This window comes from Neoarius graeffei, chromosome 2 (assembly GCF_027579695.1).
Source record: "Neoarius graeffei isolate fNeoGra1 chromosome 2, fNeoGra1.pri, whole genome shotgun sequence".
NCBI classification, from domain to species: domain Eukaryota; kingdom Metazoa; phylum Chordata; class Actinopteri; order Siluriformes; family Ariidae; genus Neoarius; species Neoarius graeffei.
The window spans coordinates 95,040,773-95,062,561 of record NC_083570.1 but is presented as its reverse complement, the minus strand read 5'-3'; the positions used below and the strand labels follow the sequence as shown (position 1 = coordinate 95,062,561).

The window sequence follows — 21,789 nt, the reverse complement described above, 5'->3', positions numbered from 1 at the left end:
TGATTTCAACTGAATTTTTCTGGTATTGCGCAAGGTAAAAAAAAATTGCAGAGAATGCAAAATGTGACAGATATTTGACCAAAGTTTAATATAAAATAGGAGAATTACATTGATCTTGCTCCTGAATTTACCCACGATATGCACTTTAACCCCTGACTGCTCCCCGGGCGCTATAGTGTGGCTGCCCACTGCTCTGGGTGTGTGTTCACTGCTTCAGATGGGTTAAATGCAGAGGATGAATCTCACACTACGTTCACACTGCAAGGCTTAATGCTCAATTCCGATTTTTTTTTGTGAAATCGTTCACATTAACAAATATATGCGACTTGTATGTGATCCTCAGTATGAACGAAAAGCGACCTAAAAGTGTTCCGCATGGGCATTGCAGGATACGACGACGTCACACGCAGTGAGCATGGCCAGTGTTTACGGAAGTAACCTAAAGTTTCCTGTGTATGACAGTAGCCAGCATGGAGTACCTGGCGATGATGCAGTTGTTGTTGCGACGGAGCCAGAACATGCACAATAGCCTGATGTTAAGGAGGAGGTTGAGAAGGAAGAGGGCAAGGGTTTTGGCTCAGGCGTTCTGCAGGGTAGTGACTGCAACCTCCGTTCAAAGGAACATTAAAGCCATGTTGTTGTAACTTTTTTTGAGAGACCCGCCACCTACTTCAGCGCAGAATAGTGACGTTTGTGGCTTGTTGATGACCTGTAAGTCGGATGAATGCGACCTGGCGGTTCAGACTGAAGTCGCATATGAAAAGAGCGGATAGGAATCGGAATTAAGACAACATATCCAAACCGCCTGGGTCGGATTTGAAAAAATCGGATCTGCGTCGTTCATATTGTCAATAAAAGATCGGATACAGGTCACATACGGGCGAAAAAATCGGATTTGAGTCACTTCAGCCTGCAGTGTGAACGTAGTGTCACTGTGCTTCAAGTGTGCATGTGACAAAGGTTTCTTCTTCTTCTTCTGTGACCCTGCACAGGATAAGCAGTTACGGATAATCCTGTATTCCATGACTCGTCCATATTCCGTAAACAGTGGCAAATTCCTTATATGTGAGAACGGACATGCCAATAAACTCCGTTCTGGTTCTGAAACCTTAGGAGAAACCAGACTGAAAAGGCAATACATCCTCTTCTGTATGATATTTCAGCGTCACCCTTTTTTTTTGTCTTCTTTCAATTATAAACAGGTCCTGCTGTATAAATATCTAACCCTAGTTTTAAATTATTTCTAATTTGACCTCTGCAGTCAGTGGCTTGTCCAGGTTTTCAGACATGAAGAGAAGAATTAATGTGATCTGAGATCAGAAACTGGGTGATTAAGGTTTATTTCAAGAGTGTCACTGGAGTGTAAACAGGAGTTTGGGTTAAATCTGGTCAGTGCTAGTTGAAACAGGGATATTTTTCTATTCGTTTAATCGGATTATATAATGATTAGGGCTGAGGGATAAAACTGTCACATCAGCTTGTGGCCTGGAAGTGAAAAACACTTAAAAATAAATAATAAATACGCCATTTAATCGAGTGTTTGAGCTGCGACATGGTTTTATACGACTATCATTTTTATAATAAACACACAAAAATGAAAGATAAACAGAAGAGAAGAAAAGACGACAATAAATATTAATAATAGCAGCAGTAGCGAATGCTAATCTATTTGCTATGCTAGTGGTTAGCTAATTAGCTCGATTAGCCGTCTTGGCGTCCACCTCACAATGCGTATTTAGTGTAAAACAAGCACTTCTATCGAGCCAAAACGACATTTTAACCCTCTCAGTCAGAAAATTTAACAATAATTAAATTTATTTCCAAGGTAAACATGCTAGCTAAAGCGCGCTAAGTCTCTGACTAAGCTAGCATTAGCATGCTAAAGTTTCCTACCTGCCGATATCCGCTCCTTTGCTCAGCCATTCTTTGGTATGTCTTCAGCAATAATCACTGATTCATACAAACGGCTAGCTAAATAAATTAGCCAGCTGTATGAGGATATATCCTCACCCTTTCCTTCTTTCTTTATATATATATTTTTTTATTGACTACGAGATCAACAACGCACTCGTTAAAAGTAACCACAACAGAAATGGCTACTGCGCATGCGCACTCAAGCACAGTCACTTCTTCCCCTCAGGGTGTGTTTACAATTCGGGTCAAAAATGAACAACACGCTAAATTATGACAACATTTTGCAAATAATGCATCTAAAAGCACTCAATTCTTCGTTGACGTTTACTGAACTACCGTGTAAACTTCAAAAGTTTGACCCAATCACATTATTATCACTATTATTTTGGGTTAATTAATAACAGGAGGATGAGGAAGTGACTGGCAGGAGGGATAAAGAACAAAAGAAGGGAAAATTTAATAAATCTCATCTCATTATCTCTAGCCGCTTTATCCTGTTCTACAGGGTCGCAGGCAAGCTGGAGCCTATCCCAGCTGACTACGGGCGAAAGGCAGGGTACACCCTGGACAAGTCGCCAGGTCATCACAGGGCTGACACATAGACACAGACAACCATTCACACTCACATTCACACCTACGCTCAATTTAGAGTCACCAGTTAACCTAACCTGCATGTCTTTGGACTGTGGGGGAAACCGGAGCACCCGGAGGAAACCCACGCGGACACGGGGAGAACATGCAAACTCCGCAAAGAAAGGCCCTCGCCGGCCACGGGGCTCGAACCCGGACCTTCTTGCTGTGAGGCGACAGCGCTAACCACTACACCACCGTGCCGCCCAGCATAAAAACTGATTATCAGTATTAAAAGTTAGAGGATTGAATTGTTTGCAAGATTAAATTGGTGGTACAGAACTTCTGATACTTCAGACCACACTAGTCATCATCACTCCCAAACCCAATCCAGGCTTGAGACGAACGATGTTTGGTTGACGTGGCCAGAATTGCAGCAGGAGGGTGGCCAGTCCCTTTCTGCACATTCACACATACATTTACAGGCAATTTAGAGTGGCCAGTTAACCTACAGCATGTCTTTGGAAACCCACATAGACATGGGGCAAGCATGCAAGCTCTACACAGAAAGACCCCTGTTGGCCATGAGGTTCAAACCTGGAACCTTCTTGTTGGGAGGTGACAGTGCTGACCACTTCATCATCATGCCACCCACCACCGTGGGAATAACCTATAAAGTATGTCTGTGAAGGTTCTCACCTGGAACCTTCTTTTGGGAGGTGACAGTGCTAACCATCCATCCATCCATCCATCCATCCATCTATCCATTATCTGTAGCCACTTATCCTGTGCAGGGTTGCAGGCAAGCTGGAGCCTATCCCAGCTGACTATGGGCAAGAGGCAGGGTACACCCTGGACAAGTCGCCAGGTCATCACAGGGCTGACACATAGAGACACACAACCATTCACACTCACATTCACACCTACGGTCAATTTAGAGGCACCAATTAACCTAACCTGCATGTCTTTGGACTGTGGGAGAAACCGGAGCACCTGGAGGAAACCCACGCAGATACGGGGAGAACATGCAAACTCCACACAGAAAGGCCCTCGTCAGCCACTGGGCTCAAACCCAGAACCTTCTTGCTGGGAGGTGACAGTGCTAACCACTTCTCCGTCATGCTACCCACCACACTGGGAATAACACATAAAGTATGTCTGTGAAGGTTCTCACCTGGAACCTTCTTGCTGGGAGGTGACAGTGCTAACCACTTCGCCATCATGTCACCCACCACACTGGGAATAACCCATAAAATATGTCTGTGAAGTTTCTCACCTGGAACCTTCTTGCTGGGAGGTGACAGTGCTAACCACTTCGCCGTCATGCCACTCACCACACTGGGAATAACTCATAAAGTATGTCTGTGAAGGTTCTCGGTCATCCAGGTCATCGAAAAACGGTAGGTGCTAAAGAAGGCAACTGGACTTGCTTGAACTTCTTGAAGACGTTTCACCTCTCATCCAAAAGGCTTCTTTAGTTCTGTCTGACTAGTGTGGAGTTCCAGGTATTTATCCTCTCGTGGACCAAAAACAAACCTAAGTAATGTCTCGCCATATCAGACTGACCTTTACTATATGGCCAAAACAAATGGTTTGTGAACACCTGACCATCACACCCAAATGTGCGTCTTCCCAAAACCATTGCCACAATACTGGAAACACACAACCGTATGGAATAACCTACTAAGGGAGCCCTAAACCTGTTTCAGTATGACAATGCTCCTGTGCACAAAGCGAGCTCCATAAAGACATGGTTTGCCAAGGTTGGAATAAAAGACCTCTGGTGTCCTGCACAGAGCCCTGACTTCAACCCCACTGAACCTCTTTGGGATGAACTGGAACACCAACGACACCCAGGCCTCCTCACTCACACAACACTGTCAGAAATAAGGGTACAGTAAAAGTCCATTTCTGTCCCCCAAAGTACAGTCTACACTACTGTACCCCCTAGGGCTCATTATTGGACTTCAAAGTAACTATGTGTACCTTTTTAGGGTCAAAAAGTTACATATATGTTCCCAATCAGTATATAAATGGTACAAATAAGTACCTTAGAGGGTCCTGCCCCAGTGACAAGCCATTGTACCACAAAAGATACAATGATGTATTTTGTTTTCTCAGAGTGAAAATTAGTGCTTGAGCTCACTAATGCTCTGAATGGGATGGAAAAAAGCACCACAGTCATGCTCCAGAATCTAGTGGAAAGACTTCCCAGAAGAGTGGAGGTTATTATAACCGCAAAAGGAGACAATCTGGAATGGAATTTTCAAAAAATATAGATGGTGTCATGGTTAGGAGTCCACAAACTTTTGGCCATATAGTGTACTGCCAGCATCCAACTGCTGCTTGTACAGTTGACAAATGAAAGTGAAAACAACATTGTCTTAGTGAGGTGTTGGACCACCCTGAGCCACCAGAAAGTCTCTCAAGCTCTCCTGGGTGGACGAACACCATTCTTCCAAAAGATATTCCATCAAGCAGTGTTGTAGTCGAGTCACTAAACCTCGAGTCCAAGTCCAGTCTCGAGTCCCTACCGTTCAAGTCCAAGTCAAGTCCAAGTCATTAAAGAAAATTTCGAGTTGAGTCCAAGAACAAGACTCCAACTGCACCATTTGACGGTGGCTGTTGCTGCCTTTATGTGAAAGCATCTCTGCTACTGTGTTGGACTAATGTTACTGCTTGACTGCCCCATTTTAGTTAATAGGCTGCAGATAACAAGCTTGTTCATCGCTCAGCAAGCCCCACCCACTATCAACAGGGCAAATAACATGAGAGAGGGTTAACACTAGCTAGTTCATCGCTCAGCAAGCAATCCCCGCCCACGATCAACAGGGCAAATAACATGAGAGAGGGTTAACACTAGCTAGTTCATCGGTCAGCAAGCCCCGCTATCAACAGGGCAATGAACATAGTGTGTCACTTATTTCTTTGGGTGGAGTCTTACCAAATGACGATTGAAGTTCGAGGTTGTCCCCGTCGTCTCCTCGATAGTTCTTCTACATATGGAAAACATAGCAGTGCATTTTTTCCCCACTGCATGAGAAGTCTGTATCAGCAAAGCGGACAATCCTAGGGGCTTCTCTCCAGGCATTTTAGCACCATTAATGTTAGATTGTTCCTGACCATGACGTATGAACAGGTGAATGTGCATTCTCTTGCACGAAATTAGTACAAAAATTAATGTAGATATAAATATCTTATGCCAAATTATGATGTTACAAAAAAAAAATAAAAAATCTGAGTCCTCATCTCCAATTTATGAGTCTGAATCCAAGTCCAAGTCATCAGTGCTCAAGTCCAAGTCAAGTCATGAGCCCTTAAAATTAGGGCACGAGTCGGACTCGAGTACTACAAGCCTGCCCTCAAGTGGTGTTTTGACAATGGTACTGGAGAGCACCAACACAGTTATAAGTATTTTTTATTGATTCGAAGTGATCCTTCCATCTAAGGGGGCAAGTGAACCCAAACCAACCAGAAAAATAAATGCCCCTACAGCATATTGCCCCCCACGACCTTTATTATAGGAATAATCCTACTCTTTTACCATTCTACCGTCAATGTTTAATAGACTACGATTGTTTGTGGCTTTACTCCATCTGAATTGAGATTTCACTGGCTTGTCATGAATAAATCAAATGCAAATGTCAAATAGGACTCAACAAAACCAACAACAAGGCTGTCAGTTTGAACTGAAAACGCCAACAGTGTAAATTAAACACTTGACAATGATCAGTCTTTTAAAAGGTAAAAACACGAGCATTCAGTTTGTTGTGAAAGCCTGAAGATTGAGGCTGTCAGTGTAAAGCCTGATACATGTGGTAACTAGATAGAACTCGACGCCAATGGCGTCGATGGGGATGCCTCCTCCCGGGAGACTACACGCCTTATTAAGTTGTGATTTGGGGATGGACATTTGACCTCACAGTAATCTTGACCTGGTGAAATTACTTGGAGATATTGTGTTCACAAGGTTTTCGGACAGACATTTGACCTCACAGTGACCTTGACCAGAGTGCAAATTACCCCACCATAATTAGGGGATACCATCATGGTCCACTATCATATCAATCCCCCCGGTCCGTCCCGTCCCGTCTATGGAAGTCGGTGTCAGTAACTCAACACAATAACTCTGAACAATAATTTTTAATGTCATTAAGAAGCATGACAAACCATACAGTACTACCACAGAAGAAAAACAGCAGTACAACCTGATAACCTTCTTTGTCAGAACAAACTGGGTATCAACACTACAAATGAGTCACATACAGTATATACACACATGCAGAACAGTCCTGCTGAATGTCTTGCTCTCTTTCGTCCTGCTGTGCCTCTCCTGTCTGCTGGGAACCCATTTTCTTTATTCACATGAACAGTGTATAAAACCTAACTGCACCTACACTTGTACTGTAATTGTCTGTAGATCTTAGTGCTAATATTTACTACTTACTCTTTTAGCACCAAAAAAATGGCTGATGTCTGGCCCTTTTCTTTTCCTCATGTTTGGCCTACTGTCTCTGTGAATAAAATCAAACAGGGTACTCAGATGAAACTATGAATATCTTAAAAATAATACAAAAGGAATGCAAGTAAAAACAATAGAAAACAAATTCAAATACTAGCATATGTACTAGGCTATTTTGCCTAGGCTAGCCTACTACCTGGCTCTTTTTATGTTGCCCCCAGTCCCCAGAGGTTCTGATTGTAATTTTACATAAGCTTAGCTAGGCCTACATCAGAACTTCTTGTGCCTAATCACACACACACACAGGATGGGCCTATGTGCCAAATGAATTTCAGAAGGGCACAATTTATTCATGATAAAATGAGAATGGAAACATATGGAGTTCTTCTCCTTTGAAATGAGAATCGTTTCTATACCACACTGTAATAAGCTTGATTTAAATAGAGACTTAGCTTATCTTCTAACGTTAACGTCCGTCCACTGTAGCCTACTGGCCTCAGTGCACGGGCGATTGCTCTAAGACAACGAGGGAGGCTCAGCCTCCTCTAAAAATGACGAACATCGTGTAGGATGAATTGCGCTAGGCTTATGTTATAGCCGACCTTATAACATTGCTATTTCAGATCCAGAATCATAGAAATATATGTGCTTAACCCACTACAGTGCGAAATCATTCCCTTATAACTTTAATGTGTGCGTGAGTTTTTCCCCCTCGTGACAGCGCGATGCAGCCCAGCCTCAGTGGACTTCAATGGCATTTGGGAGCTCTGCGCTTTTCAATCTCAAAATGCAAGACGGTTATTGGACAAATACTGCGAAAACGCCCGCCCACGGAGTCTCACGGACTCCCAGCCTCAGTGGACTTCAATGGCATTTGGGAGCTATGCGCTTTCAATATCAAAATGCAAGACGGTTATTGGACAAATACCGTGAAAATGCCCGCCCACCGGACTCCCACCCTCACAGTGGGAGGGACATGGCAGTTTCCGCGAGGAGACTGGTGATTGGTGAAAGCGGCCGGATATTTTCTTTGATTGACAGCTCGTTTCAAATATAGACAGGCAGCGGTGTATTTCAGTTCAGTCCCATGCGGATTCGCAAGTGCTGTGGTGTATTGTAAGAGATCAGCTTACATTTCGATTTCATTCATTACATACGGTTTCTACCAGCTTTTTTAGTTTGTATATATTTTCATTGTAAATAAAGTGTAAATATAGTGTTGTCAAGTTTGCTATCTTAGTTCCAGAAATTTCATTTATTTGAGTGACTGAACTTGAACTTGAGGGGGCTAGTCAGCTAGCAAGAAAGCTGCGCACGGATGCCGAGCATTGCTGATTTAATTTTGGCGAAGCCATTTGCCAGTCTTCCTTTCGAGGAAAAAATTAAAATTAAAGAGCAGGGTAGACCAATGCCTCAAATTGACTTGGTGAAAAAGGTAGGGAATAATACTCGTTCCTTTCAGCTCTCCTGGTACGAGAAAGTGAATTGGCTAACAGCAAGTGACCCACATCAACAACAGTAAATAGGCTACTTTAGTAATATGTCATGGATGGACCAAAAATATAGAATCTATTTAAAATGTTTATGCTGAGTATATTATATTGGAATATATATTTTTCTGGATATGAATTAAACACAGCTACAATTTGGAAAACATTTTTAAACAAAAACACAGCCGAGAACATTTCACACTACAGACCTGGATTAAAAGTGAAGGGTTATCAAAATTGTCAATAAAACATTTCTCAGTCAAAATAAGTAAAATATAGGGAAAGTGTCATTGAATGAAATGTGTGGCACCCAGCTCTACTGCTGAGGTTCCTGACAAAGAGCTGCTTTCAATAATGATCAGTTTTTAAACAACATGCCACAATTTTAAAATATAAAATGTTAAAATATACCCCCCCAACACCACCATCATGTATATTGGACAGTAGGCTAATGGGCCAAAAGAACCTGTTATTTCACAGTTTGTGACCCTGCCAACAATCAGCCAGATCAGAGGCAAGAGTATGGGCAAAATTGATGTTTTTTCTTTTAAAATCTGGAAATATCATAACCGACCAGCCTCCCCGTTTGAAAGACTACCAGCCGCCACTGCCTCAGTGGGTAAGTAATTCAATGTATAAAGACGTGACATGAGCTGCAAGAAGAACAAATCACTTTAATAAATGAAAGTTGTAAAATAACACATTTTCAACAGGCTAAAAGTTGGTTAGCAACTAACATTACCAATGCACGTCTTCTGCTGCAAACCATAGACTGTATAAATTGCTGCAAACCCATGGACTGTATCTGCTGAATCCACTGAATACGGTGTGCAGTAGAAGCTGTTGCTTCTTGCGCGTTCTAGCGCTGCGGTGACTAAAAATGGTACGGTCCGCAATAGAGATCTTGCATGTGACGTCACAGCCGATCCAGATTGTGACAGACGCCATCGTGTCGGTCAAACGCCATATTCCGCCTTCTACTTCTACTTCTGGTTCTACTTCTGCTTTTACTTCTACCTTTTCTTCTGGAAAACCCTACTATATACAATTCTACTACAACGGCTGCGGCTACAAGCTCTCCCTACCTGTGCACGGTTTTTATGTTTTTTGTGTGTATTTTTGCGTGTTGTTCGTCTGTACCGGACTTCAATATCCACTACAACCGTATGGACTTACTGGACATTGGTTTCCAGCAGAAAATGACGGTTTGTAGCGATTTCCATCGCATGCACAACATTCCGGACGAGAAAAAAAAAAAACATTCCGGACGAGACCAGATTGCGAGACCAGCGGGGTCTCCGTGGATTGTTATCGGAAGCAAAGGGAAGGAGGCAGCGCCGGGAGCCGAAGCAAAAACGAGGCTGCAGGCAGAGCCGGCCTGTTGACTAAGCTCAGAAAACAGCTACTCAAATCTCCACTGCCAAGCCTCTACCTCTCCAACGCCAGATCCATGTAAACAACACGGACAATTTGGAATTACCTTATTCTATTCTATAATCGGCTGGTCGGTGCTATACTCAATACTTAAGTGACTTACCCATCCAGTGAGGATCATTTTCTTGTTTACAAGATGCCACATCTGAGTCGCTGACAAATCCTGAATTTCTGTAAAGATAACTGTCCAGAGATTTATAAGCACGCAGTGCTTCACCACTGAACAGCGAGGGAAAGTTGATGAGGTAATTATACACGTCCGGGTATTCCGCTGGCAGTTCAAAATCCGGTCGTGAAAACTCCGTCCGGTAAGCCATAAGGGTCACTAATCTGTAGATCGTTTATTTTAGACATATATCTAGTTATCTGTTCATTAGAAAAATGAGCCGTGTAGTCCGTCGGTTGAAATTGATCCATTCTGTACACGAGTGCAGCAGTATTCAGCGGTGTTTTTGACCGACACGATGGCGGTTGTGTACTTTCCGGTCACATGACTGCAAGATCTCTATAGGGGTGTCTATCTGAAATCGCTTTACATTAAAATGTCCCTACAATAAGAATGCTGAATGGGAGTTGGTTTGAATTATATATTCCTTTCACGATATCAGAAAAAATATCGGACCCCCCCCAAACTTATATTTTTGTCTCTTTGGGGGGTACTGGGCAGGGACGTGCACAGGATTATAGAGGGGCAGGGGCTCAAAGTCAGAAAAAGGGCAGCAAGTGCATGATTTTTTTCCCCGTCCTTTCCAAAATATGGAAATGCAGAATTAAAATTAACGTACTAATAGGAAGGTAAGTACTTAGCTATGTGTCCTGTGTTGGTGAAAGTGATATGCAATTGCCATTTCTTTTGTGTCAGCAAAATTGTCACTCACATTATCATAGGCTTGGAACGTCCAGCAAAAATAGAAACTGACACATAACATTGTTTTTTTCTGAAACATAACCCACATTTGATTTGAGCACGTTGTGGAAGAGGTCGACGACTAGTTATATATACAAGAGGAGAATGTAAGCTTCCTGACGATATATGATACTTGCAGGGGCGGACTTACCATTAGGCAAACCAAGGCGGTTGCCTAGGGCCCCCAAAATTTGGGGGCCCCTAACAGTCAGCCCCGTCACGGTAAACACCAAACAATATATATGTAATCTTAATTTGTCTCTGATATTAAGTAGTCAACGATATAAATGGAAAAACACATCAAAAAAGCATCAGAATATCGAATTCATGTGTATATAGTATTTGTCCCAGCACACACACACACACCCTGGTTGTTTTACATTGGACTAGTCCATGATCTGACTGCGTAGACAGGTGCGCGATGGAAATTCAAACCAAAGCAGAGGGAACTGTAAACAAGATGAAGCGCAGTTATGAGAGTGGTTGCGCTAAACGAAAAAAAAAGGGCACAAAGCATAGTTCGAATTACGTGGGAGCCAATGGGAGCTGAGCTCCCATTCCCTCAGGCTCCCATGAAAGAAGCAAACTTAATTTTCTGTGGAAGTCTCTCAAATACGTCATATATCACCATAATAAGCTTGAATAGCCTATATCACCATATAAATAAAACTCGTTTCATTTCCGATCACCATGCAGCCATAACTTTGTATTGAACGTGTTATTAAACCGCAAGAAGACTTGTCCTCTATCTCACAACGATCTTCCTTTGTTTATATATATATATATGTAACCCCCTTTTTTTTTTTTTTGGACAGGTGCTGATTACCCAGCACAGTAGGCTATAGGCTACTAAAGAGTTACCCTAAATCCCAATAAATAATGGCGCAACAGGGTCCTAAGTTCTCAGCGGTGGAGTGGTGAGCTGGCTGAGATTCCTGATACCATAAGGGTACAAGTATGAGTAGAGAGAGAGAATAATAAGCATAAATCTAATAAATGATAAATTTAACAGTGCGGTGCCTCCACTGCGAAAATACTACACTTACCTTTGAAGCTAGTGTATGGTGTATTTCCTCAGACTTTAAAATAACAGTAGCATGAGTGAAAGAACTAATAGCTAGTCTGCAGTGTGCATGTCAGAATGTTCAAATATAAACAACCAAATGAGCAGCCAATACACCCAAGATATAATTAAATAATAATGATTATATTTATTAATAAGCAATAATAATAATAATAATAATAATAATAATAATAGTATTTGACAATAAATGCTCCCAAAGAAGCATGCAATGTAATCACCAAGAAAATAGTAACACCGGCACAAGAAGAGCGGAAACAATTAGCCTACATAATAGAGATGTTACAGATAGCACATCAACAGTGTGTATACCAGCAGTACATAGTAAGAAAATAAAACTGGGTAAAGTATCAAAAGAAAAGAAGTGGACAAGAAAGAAAAACGCGCGCGCAGTTGGGGCCCGTTGGTGCACAGGTGGCAGCTCTGTGAACTGCAGACAGAACAGCAACCGCTGCAATGCCCTTCTAAAACGCTGGCTATCCAGGCGAGACCAGAGGAACGCGTGTGTGTGTGTGTGTGTGTCAGTGTAAGTGTGGGTTCGCGTTACTCACAATCCACCGGTCAAACCAGACGGATCAGGTTACAGATGTCGGTACAGTCACGCAGCAGATGCTCCTGAGCAGAGGGCTAGCTATTGCTGTGGGTTAGCTCGCTCGAATAAGATGCTGCTCACCCCAAACCCCTCGGTAGCGGGCTGGGTCCCAGACCCGACACAGTGAGTTCCCGGGACTGACGAAAGCGCTCCGGTGGGCACAGCACGGAGGGCAGATGTGTCCGCAGAAAAAAAAAACAGCAAGATCACTCACTGGAGTGACACCGGAGTTTATGGCCACAAGCAGACCAAACTATAAAAAAAAACTGTCTGCAAAATAAGTGCTGAAATAGAGCTCACAAACAACGCGATCTCTCTCTGCTCGGCAGCAGGCGGGAACTCCGTGAGCTTCTCCCTCGCGAAGTGATGAAACATCTCAAAAAGCCCGCGAACTCGCGGGCATTAAACATATACCAATTACCATTGGCTGACATCAAAATTCAAATAAAACTACAACGAGCAAATAAGTCTGATTGGTCCGAATGCACAGAACGTCACAACACATCAGAACAGTGAAAATATTCCAAACCACAAGGCATTATGGTAAATGGAGTTAATTACACAGAAAATAGGGCAATCCAATATAGAGTATAAAATACAGTGTTATTTTAGAGGACCTTACACTCTCCCCCCACCAACAAACAGCATGCCCCCATGCTGGGTTACATATATTATAAGGTGAACAGGAAAAATAGGTAAGAAAACAAATAAGCAAAACAAAACAAAGACCCAAAACAAACATGGCCTATTGCTTAAAAACTAGCTATGGGTGTAAAGGCAGGTGAAGTGCATGGCATAAGGAATGGCCGGTCTGTGCATGTACTGCAAAGAGCCTGCGGATTACACCACCAGGCATGAGAAACTTTATATCGTGCAGGGAATGGCTCGGCAAGTGCAAAGTGTGATGCTACAACATTCCTGCTCTGCACTCCTAGCTTGCCATAAGTCAAGCGGTCAGTAGGCTTCCTATCCCTATGTGACCTACGTACTAAGGGAAGAACGGAGTCTGTGGGAGCTGCAGAATAAACTACAGAGTGAACATCAGGACAACTAACATCCTGGTCTGTGGCTACTAAATCCTTCACTACCTCAGGAGACCTATGTGGAGAGGTAAGGAGTGCAGGGTTGAGTGGAGTTATCACATCTCTAGGTGTGGGCACTAACCTAGGGCTTCTAACTGTGGTGGAGACACACGGCGCAGTAGAATCTGGTACAGGCTGGGCATTATGCGTGCCAGCAGTCAGAGGAGCATGTTGCACTGCATCCTCAGCATAACAACCATATTCCGAATCAGAATCAGAAGTGCTAGACTGTGCATGTACCACAGGAGGCAACACCTCAGAGACACCAGTCCTACGATTTTCCCTAGCCCTTCTGTGTTTCACAGCTCTTGGGCCCACGGCTGGAGTGGTGGCGACCCCTGGACCTAGTCTTACCTCCTGTCCTAAAGGCAAGATATGGTTACGGTGCATCACCTTGACTGGTCCATTACCATCAACAGGCGTCAACCTGTACACAGGGAGGTCAGAAAGCTGACCATCAACACTGTAAAGACATGAGCTCCATCTATCCGCTAGCTTCTGCTTCCCTTTCAGACCCAAGTTTCTAATCAAAACCCGATCCCCAGGACTCAGGCTATGATAGCGAACTTTCTGGTCATACCTCTCCTTGTTGCTCTGATTCATCCTATCCGCAGAGGCACATGCCAGCTGGTAAGCAGCTTGCAACTCCTCTTTCATCTTTGCCACATACTTTAAATGTGATGCAAATGACGTGTCATCAGATGAAACACCAAAGCAAACATCAACAGGGAGGCGAGCCTCCCGACCAAACATCAAGAAATAGGGTGAGTACCCGGTAGCCTCATTAGGAGTGCAATTATACGCATGCACCAAATGTGCTATATGCTGACTCCACTTTGACTTTTGATGTGACTCTAGGGTGCCCAACATGTCTAACAAAGTCCTATTGAACCTCTCAGGTTGTGGGTCACCCTGGGGGTGGTAAGGAGACGTCCTCGACTTTTTCACACCCAACATTGTCAACATCTCAGTCACCAGTCTACTCTCGAAGTCCCTACCCTGGTCGGAGTGGATACGGGTGGGCAAGCCATAATGAATAAAATATCTCTCCCAGAGAGTCCTTGCCACTGTGACAGCTGTCTGGTCCTTAGTAGGAAAGGCTTGTGCATAACGCGTGAAATGGTCAGTGACGACCAACACATTGCAAACATTTCGAGAGTCAGGCTCAATCGAAAGAAAATCTATGCACACCAAATCCATGGGTCCAGAACTCTGTATGTGGGAAAGAGGAGCAGCCCTCTGAGGCAACGTTTTCCGCTTGATGCAGCGCTCACATGTCTTACAGTATTTCTCTGCATCAAGCTTCATACGAGGCCAGTAAAACCTGTCCCGAACCAGACTATATGACTTGTCAAACCCCAAGTGGCCACTATCGTCGTGCAGCAGCTTAAAAACCAGACCATGGAATTGCTTAGGGAGCACCAGTTGTCTCACACACTGACCACCCTGCTTAACAGTCCTGTATAGCAGTCCCTTGTCAATAGACAGCTTTGCCCACTCCTTTTTCAGGATCTTAAAGTCAGGATGCCGCGTCAGGATACTACTAGCAGGCTTCTTCAGACTTATAGCTTGCCAGACATCTCCTATAACAGGGTCGCTTTTCTGAGCTTCTTGAAGCTCACTAGAACTAAAAGTAGGCAACTGATCAGGTGCTACAGCAGCAACATGACAGAATGCTGTTGGAACAGCTGACTCATGGCTGCAAATCTGATCAGCAACCCGGGGGAATGGAGAACAACCAGCTCTCTGTGTGGCCACCACCTGACAAATAGCTCGCACTCCAGGGGCGGGAATCTCTTGCCACTCATCGTCAAGGGACAGACTGACGTGAGGGCGTCGCGACAGTGCGTCAGCATCCATGTTCTTCCGCCCAGGCCTGTACTTCAGGCTGAAGTCGTAAGTGGACAATGCCGACAACCAGCGATGACCAGTGGCATCCAATGTGGCAGACTTGGTTATATAAGTCAGGGGGTTGTTGTCCGTCCTGACTTCAAAACTGGCTCCATAAAGGTAGTCATGCAGCCGATCCACAATAGCCCACTTCAAAGCTAAAAACTCCAGTTTGTGAGCTGGATAATTCCTCTCTGAAGGGGAAAGACTACGACTGATGAACGCCACAGGACGCAATCCTTCAACGTACTCTTGATAAAGGATACCACCTAGACCATCCAGGCTTGCATCCACATGCAAAACATATGGCTTTTGGGGGTCTGCAAAAGCTAGCACCGGGGCCTGAGTTAACCTTGACTTCAACTCCTGAAAAGCGGATTCGCACTGATCGCTCCATCTAGGGCCAAAAGGTTCAGAGGGCCGGAAAGAAGGTTTCGAGTCAGCAGCCTGTGAACTCGAGCTCTTCTTCCGAGGCAGACAGCCCTGAAGCAACTCGTTCAGCGGTCGGCATAATGTGGAAAAACCCTTCACAAAACGACGGTAATATCCACAAAAACCCAAAAATGACCGTAGCTCAGTGACAGTCTGTGGTCGAGGCCATGAAACAACAGCCTCTATTTTGGAGGGGTCAGTGGCTATGCCATCCTGTGAAACTATGTGCCCCACATAGTTCACAGACGTCCTGCCAAACTGACACTTATCCAACGAAAGTTTGAGACCTTCATCTCTCAACCTGTCCAGAACCTTTAAGAGTCTCTCCTCATGCTCCTCCAAGGTGCTACCAAAGACAATCAGGTCATCTAAATACACCAGAACCTCCAGAAAATTCATGTCTCCGACTGTCCGCTCCATGACTCTCTGGAATGTGGCAGGGGCACCACAGATTCCCTGAGGCATACGCTCAAACTGATAGAAACCTAAAGGACAGATGAACGCTGTCTTTTCTTTATCAGCCTCGCTCATGGGAATCTGGTAGTAGCCACTTCTCAAGTCCAACACCGAGAACCACTTACTACCAGAGAGACAATGGAGGGCGTCTTCGATCCTGGGAACTGTGTACTGGTCAGGGATGGTCCGCTGGTTAAGCGTTCTATAATCAATACACATCCTGACTTTACCTGACTTCTTGCGCACTACAACAATGGGCGAAGCATACGGACTCCGAGACTCCGAAATGATGCCATGATTCTGGAGTTCCAGCAAATGCTGACGCACATCCTCTAGATCAGCAGGAGCTAAACGTCGAGATCGCTCCCGAAAAGGCCGCGAGTCATTTAACCTGATTTCATTCTGAGTGCTTTTTGAGCAGCCTACATCCCACTCGCTACAAGAAAACACTTCCTTCCTCTGCAACATCTTCTCGCAGAGGCGATGTTTTGCCTCCTCTGGCATAGAAGAAGTGCCAAAATCAAAAGAAGCAGAAGTAAGCTCACCAGCAGCTATGGGACTGCAAGTGGACGGAAACTGTGGCACCATCTCTACAGGGTATATGTGAGCGAGGGGACTACCTCTCTTCACAAGAACATCCCTGGAAGAAACATTCCTCACATTTACCGTAATACGACGGCAGGACACCGCAGAGACTGGATGGACTTCAGGCCGAACCTCAAGCTCAGGGACAGATGTATCATCAGCACTAAAAGGCTGGTCTACCAGGACTAAAGAGTCATTGAGTTCACCAGGAAACTTGGGCAGTCCTGAAAGCTGCAGCTCCTGCCCAGGCTTTAAAACAACAGGCTTAGGTTTCGTGAACCACACAGTACCGTGTTTATTCACATCCTCCGGTGATACACCTGTGTGCTTAATGGACTCAAAAACCTCTTTTATCACCGGGTGTATGGTCAGCGTGTTAAGAAACCCGTCACCTGCCTGTTCACGACAAGAGTGGAACAACTTCTTCACTAAGTGAGTGTTTGTGCCTACCAAAATGGCTATACCCTCTTTTGTCTGAGGGTCAGGACACACAAGAGCTAAAGTGTCCACCACCTGAGGCACACCAGTGACCGCTTCAGTGAACTCAAGCCTAAGAGGTAAATATCCATCATATGGGTATTTGTGAGAGCTCAAACCCCATATTTCCAGATTTTCCACTGGCTGCAGTGGCAAATGCTTCAAATATGCATTATAAAAGCTATGATACAAGATGGTGACCTGAGAACCACTATCAAGCAGAGCTTTAGCATAAATACCTTCTATCTGCACGGGCACCTCAGCCGAGGGCCCCACTAACCCAGACGGCAGTTGTGATTGGCTGACTTTGATTGGAGGTGAACAATGAGCGGAACGTGTTTTGTGTGATGGAGCTCTGTGCCGTTCCTTCACTGAGCTCCGGGGAAGTTTCCCTGCTGCGTGACCCTCTTAAGCAGCTTCTGATTCACTACCCTCAAGTTCTCAGGGCGTGTGCACTCTCGCTTGGTGTGGCCGTCTTCTCCACACTTGTAACAAAAAATGGCAGGAACAGAAGAGGATGTCGTAGACTTCGGCAGGTTCGAAGAAACAGCCCTTGTGGGAACAGCTGGGGCTGTGGTTTCTGTGCTGTGGCTTACACCAAACTGTGAGACTTGAGGATTTTCAGGAGCCACGGTAGTAGCAGTCAAAAGTTTAGTTACTAAAGACGTCAGCTCCTTGACCTCTTTCCTCAGACTGTCAACCTCAGACGCCAGGGGAGTAACAGGCACATGAGGAAGAGCGACAGCAGCAGTCACAGGAACCTGGCAAAATGTAGATGAGGCCACAGAAACCTTTGCACTCTCCCTTGCACTTACCCAGTGCTCTTCCTCTCTCACATTTCGCATTAACTGGGAAAAAGAAGGCGGAGCTTGCAAAGTGTGCAGAAGTCGCACACGTAAAGCCACAATGTCAGTGGTGAGAGCACCCTTGAACAACTGCTCCAGACGTGCACGATTCAGGCCTGCAGCTTCAATCCCTCCTCTCAAAAGAGCACGGTGGAGAAGCTTGTCCAAGCGATACAAGAAAGCAGAAAGTTTCTCACCATCTTCTTGAAAAGTATGGCGAAACGATGCCATAAGGTCTGCCCCACTCTCAGTTGATCCATAAGTAGTGTCAAGAGCGGTTAAGTAATCAGTAGCAGTAGCAGATGGGCTACTGACTTTCAAAAACCTTACTATATCCGCAGCAGGCCCACGCAAACTCTCAACAATGCGCTGTCGCTTAGCAGCATCACTGCACTGCCACTCAGTAATCATCTGAGTAGCCTGCTCCATCCAGGCCTCATATTCTTCCTCGCCTGGGGGAACGGGCCGTAAACCGGAAAACAGCCTCAGTTTTCTATAGCCAGGCACATCAACAGATGCCTGGTTACAGCGATCAACGAGCTGGCCTATGGCATTCACAAGATCCATGCTGACATCAGGTTTAGGAGGCTGCGTGCCCAAAACAGCCTTCACATCACCCATAGACTTGCCTTCCTGCTGTAATAATGAAAATAGCTTGGCTTCGAATCCATCACTTTCAAGAACAGGACTAGCAGGCAGCAAACTACTCACTACATGAACAGCCCATGGACCTGCCTCACCTACAATTCCCACTTCAGGAGGGACAGAGCTCTGATCCAACTCAGCAGAAGTCTCGACTAAAATGTACAGGTGCCTACCAGTCTTGTCACCACGGCGACCGCGTATCCGGGTCCTACCCAGAACCTTAACTGTGCTGAGCACACGGCTAACCACATCATCAGTGGCCTCCAATGGCACTCTGCTAAGTAAAATGGCATGACACAACTCCACATTCTCCTCACGGCTCCACTCAACAGCCTGACTAAGGTCCATGTTTAAAAAAAAAACTGCCCAGCAAACAGCAATAACTAACACAACACAAACACTAAGCAAAACACAGCGATCTACTTGTTCTGGTAAACAGGAAAATCCCAGCGGTGCCTCCAAAATGTAACCCCCTTTTTTTTTTTTTTGGACAGGTGCTGATTACCCAGCACAGTAGGCTATAGGCTACTAAAGAGTTACCCTAAATCCCAATAAATAATGGCGCAACAGGGTCCTAAGTTCTCAGCGGTGGAGTGGTGAGCTGGCTGAGATTCCTGATACCATAAGGGTACAAGTATGAGTAGAGAGAGAGAATAATAAGCATAAATCTAATAAATGATAAATTTAACAGCGCGGTGCCTCCACTGCGAAAATACTACACTTACCTTTGAAGCTAGTGTATGGTGTATTTCCTCAGACTTTAAAATAACAGTAGCATGAGTGAAAGAACTAATAGCTAGTCTGCAGTGTGCATGTCAGAATGTTCAAATATAAACAACCAAATGAGCAGCCAATACACCCAAGATATAATTAAATAATAATGATTATATTTATTAATAAGCAATAATAATAATAATAATAATAATAGTATTTGACAATAAATGCTCCCAAAGAAGCATGCAATGTAATCACCAAGAAAATAGTAACACCGGCACAAGAAGAGCGGAAACAATTAGCCTACATAATAGAGATGTTACAGATAGCACATCAACAGTGTGTATACCAGCAGTACATAGTAAGAAAATAAAACTGGGTAAAGTATCAAAAGAAAAGAAGTGGACAAGAAAGAAAAACGCGCGCGCAGTTGGGGCCCGTTGGTGCACAGGTGGCAGCTCTGTGAACTGCAGACAGAACAGCAACCGCTGCAATGCCCTTCTAAAACGCTGGCTATCCAGGCGAGACCAGAGGAACGCGTGTGTGTGTGTGTGTCAGTGTAAGTGTGGGTTCGCGTTACTCACAATCCACCGGTCAAACCAGACGGATCAGGTTACAGATGTCGGTACAGTCACGCAGCAGATGCTCCTGAGCAGAGGGCTAGCTATTGCTGTGGGTTAGCTCGCTCGAATAAGATGCTGCTCACCCCAAACCCCTCGGTAGCAGGCTGGGTCCCAGACCCGACACAGTGAGTTCCCGGGACTGACGAAAGCGCTCCGGTGGGCACAGCACGGAGGGCAGATGTGTCCGCAGAAAAAAAAAACAGCAAGATCACTCACTGGAGTGACACCGGAGTTTATGGCCACAAGCAGACCAAACTATAAAAAAAAACTGTCTGCAAAATAAGTGCTGAAATAGAGCTCACAAACAACGCGATCTCTCTCTGCTCGGCAGCAGGCGGGAACTCCGTGAGCTTCTCCCTCGCGAAGTGATGAAACATCTCAAAAAGCCCGCGAACTCGCGGGCATTAAACATATACCAATTACCATTGGCTGACATCAAAATTCAAATAAAACTACAACGAGCAAATAAGTCTGATTGGTCCGAATGCACAGAACGTCACAACACATCAGAACAGTGAAAATATTCCAAACCACAAGGCATTATGGTAAATGGAGTTAATTACACAGAAAATAGGGCAATCCAATATAGAGTATAAAATACAGTGTTATTTTAGAGGACCTTACATATATATATATATATATATATGAGTGATTCCACGCTTATGGGTACTGAAATGGGGACATGAACTTATTTTTAAAAATTCACCTAAAACCATTTCTTTTTTTTACCATCAGGTCACAAAACATGTAATCTTTAATGAATGATATGTTAAAAGATAACTTTAATTTTCTGAGATGTAATAAAAACATATTTATATGCCAAAGTCAGAACGTAACAGAAGTGTTGTGGACATATATATTCTCAATTTTAACAATGTAGAATTACTTTTTGAAACATAGGAAGGTGATGTTTTAGCAAATATAATTAATAAACATGTGTAGTAGAATAAACATACACATTCTTTCAATAAGATGAACATGGTATAGAGCTAGATTGTAATTAATTTGTAACAGACGCGAGATGGACAATCGTAACAGAAGTAATGGAACAGACATCATTTTGGAACTCATAGGCTTGACTTTGGCATATAAATATGTTTTTATTACATCTCAGAAAATTAAAGTTATCTTTTAACATATCATTCATTAAAGATTACATGTTTTGTGACCTGATGGTAAAAAAAGAAATGGTTTTAGGCGAATAAGTTCATGTCCCCATTTCAGTACCCATAAGTGTGGAATCACTCATATATATATATATATATATATACACACACACACACACACACACACAGTATATATATATATAATTTGTTTAACACAATATGTTCTCATTATCATCATCTCATTATCTCTAGCCGCTTTATCCTGTTCTACAGGGTCGTGGGCAAGCTGGAGCCTATCCCAGCTGACTACGGGCGAAAGGCAGGGTACACCCTGGACAAGTCGCCAGGTCATCACAGGACTGACACATAGACACAGACAACCATTCACACTCACATTCACACCTACGGTCAATTTAGAGTCACCAGTTAACCTAACCTGCATGTCTTTGGACTGTGGGGGAAACCGGAGCACCCGGAGGAAACC

At 44.1% G+C, this 21,789-nt stretch overlaps 2 protein-coding genes across 2 annotated transcripts in view; both read right to left on the bottom strand.

Moving 5' to 3' along the window:
• ndfip1 (Nedd4 family interacting protein 1) overlaps positions 1-2,101 on the bottom strand; it is a 33,662-nt gene extending 31,561 nt beyond the window's left edge. Inside the window, exon 1 of the mRNA XM_060915227.1 lies at positions 1,894-2,101. Within this exon, the coding sequence (XP_060771210.1) occupies positions 1,894-1,923 (30 nt within the window). The 5' untranslated portion in view covers positions 1,924-2,101. The remainder of the gene's footprint in view (positions 1-1,893) is intronic.
• A 15,639-nt stretch (positions 2,102-17,740) lies between these two features.
• LOC132870290 (paraneoplastic antigen Ma1 homolog) lies at positions 17,741-19,210 on the bottom strand. The gene has a single exon (XM_060903926.1). It carries the CDS (start codon positions 19,208-19,210, stop codon positions 17,741-17,743), a length of 1,470 nt encoding a protein of 489 aa, XP_060759909.1.
• Between the last annotated feature and the right edge of the window lie 2,579 nt (positions 19,211-21,789).

What these genes read in the sequence shown, in the direction of transcription:
- LOC132870290 (XM_060903926.1), bottom strand. Translation starts at nt 19,210, where the DNA reads ATGGACCTTAGTCAGGCTGTTGAGTGGAGCCGTGAGGAGAATGTGGAG.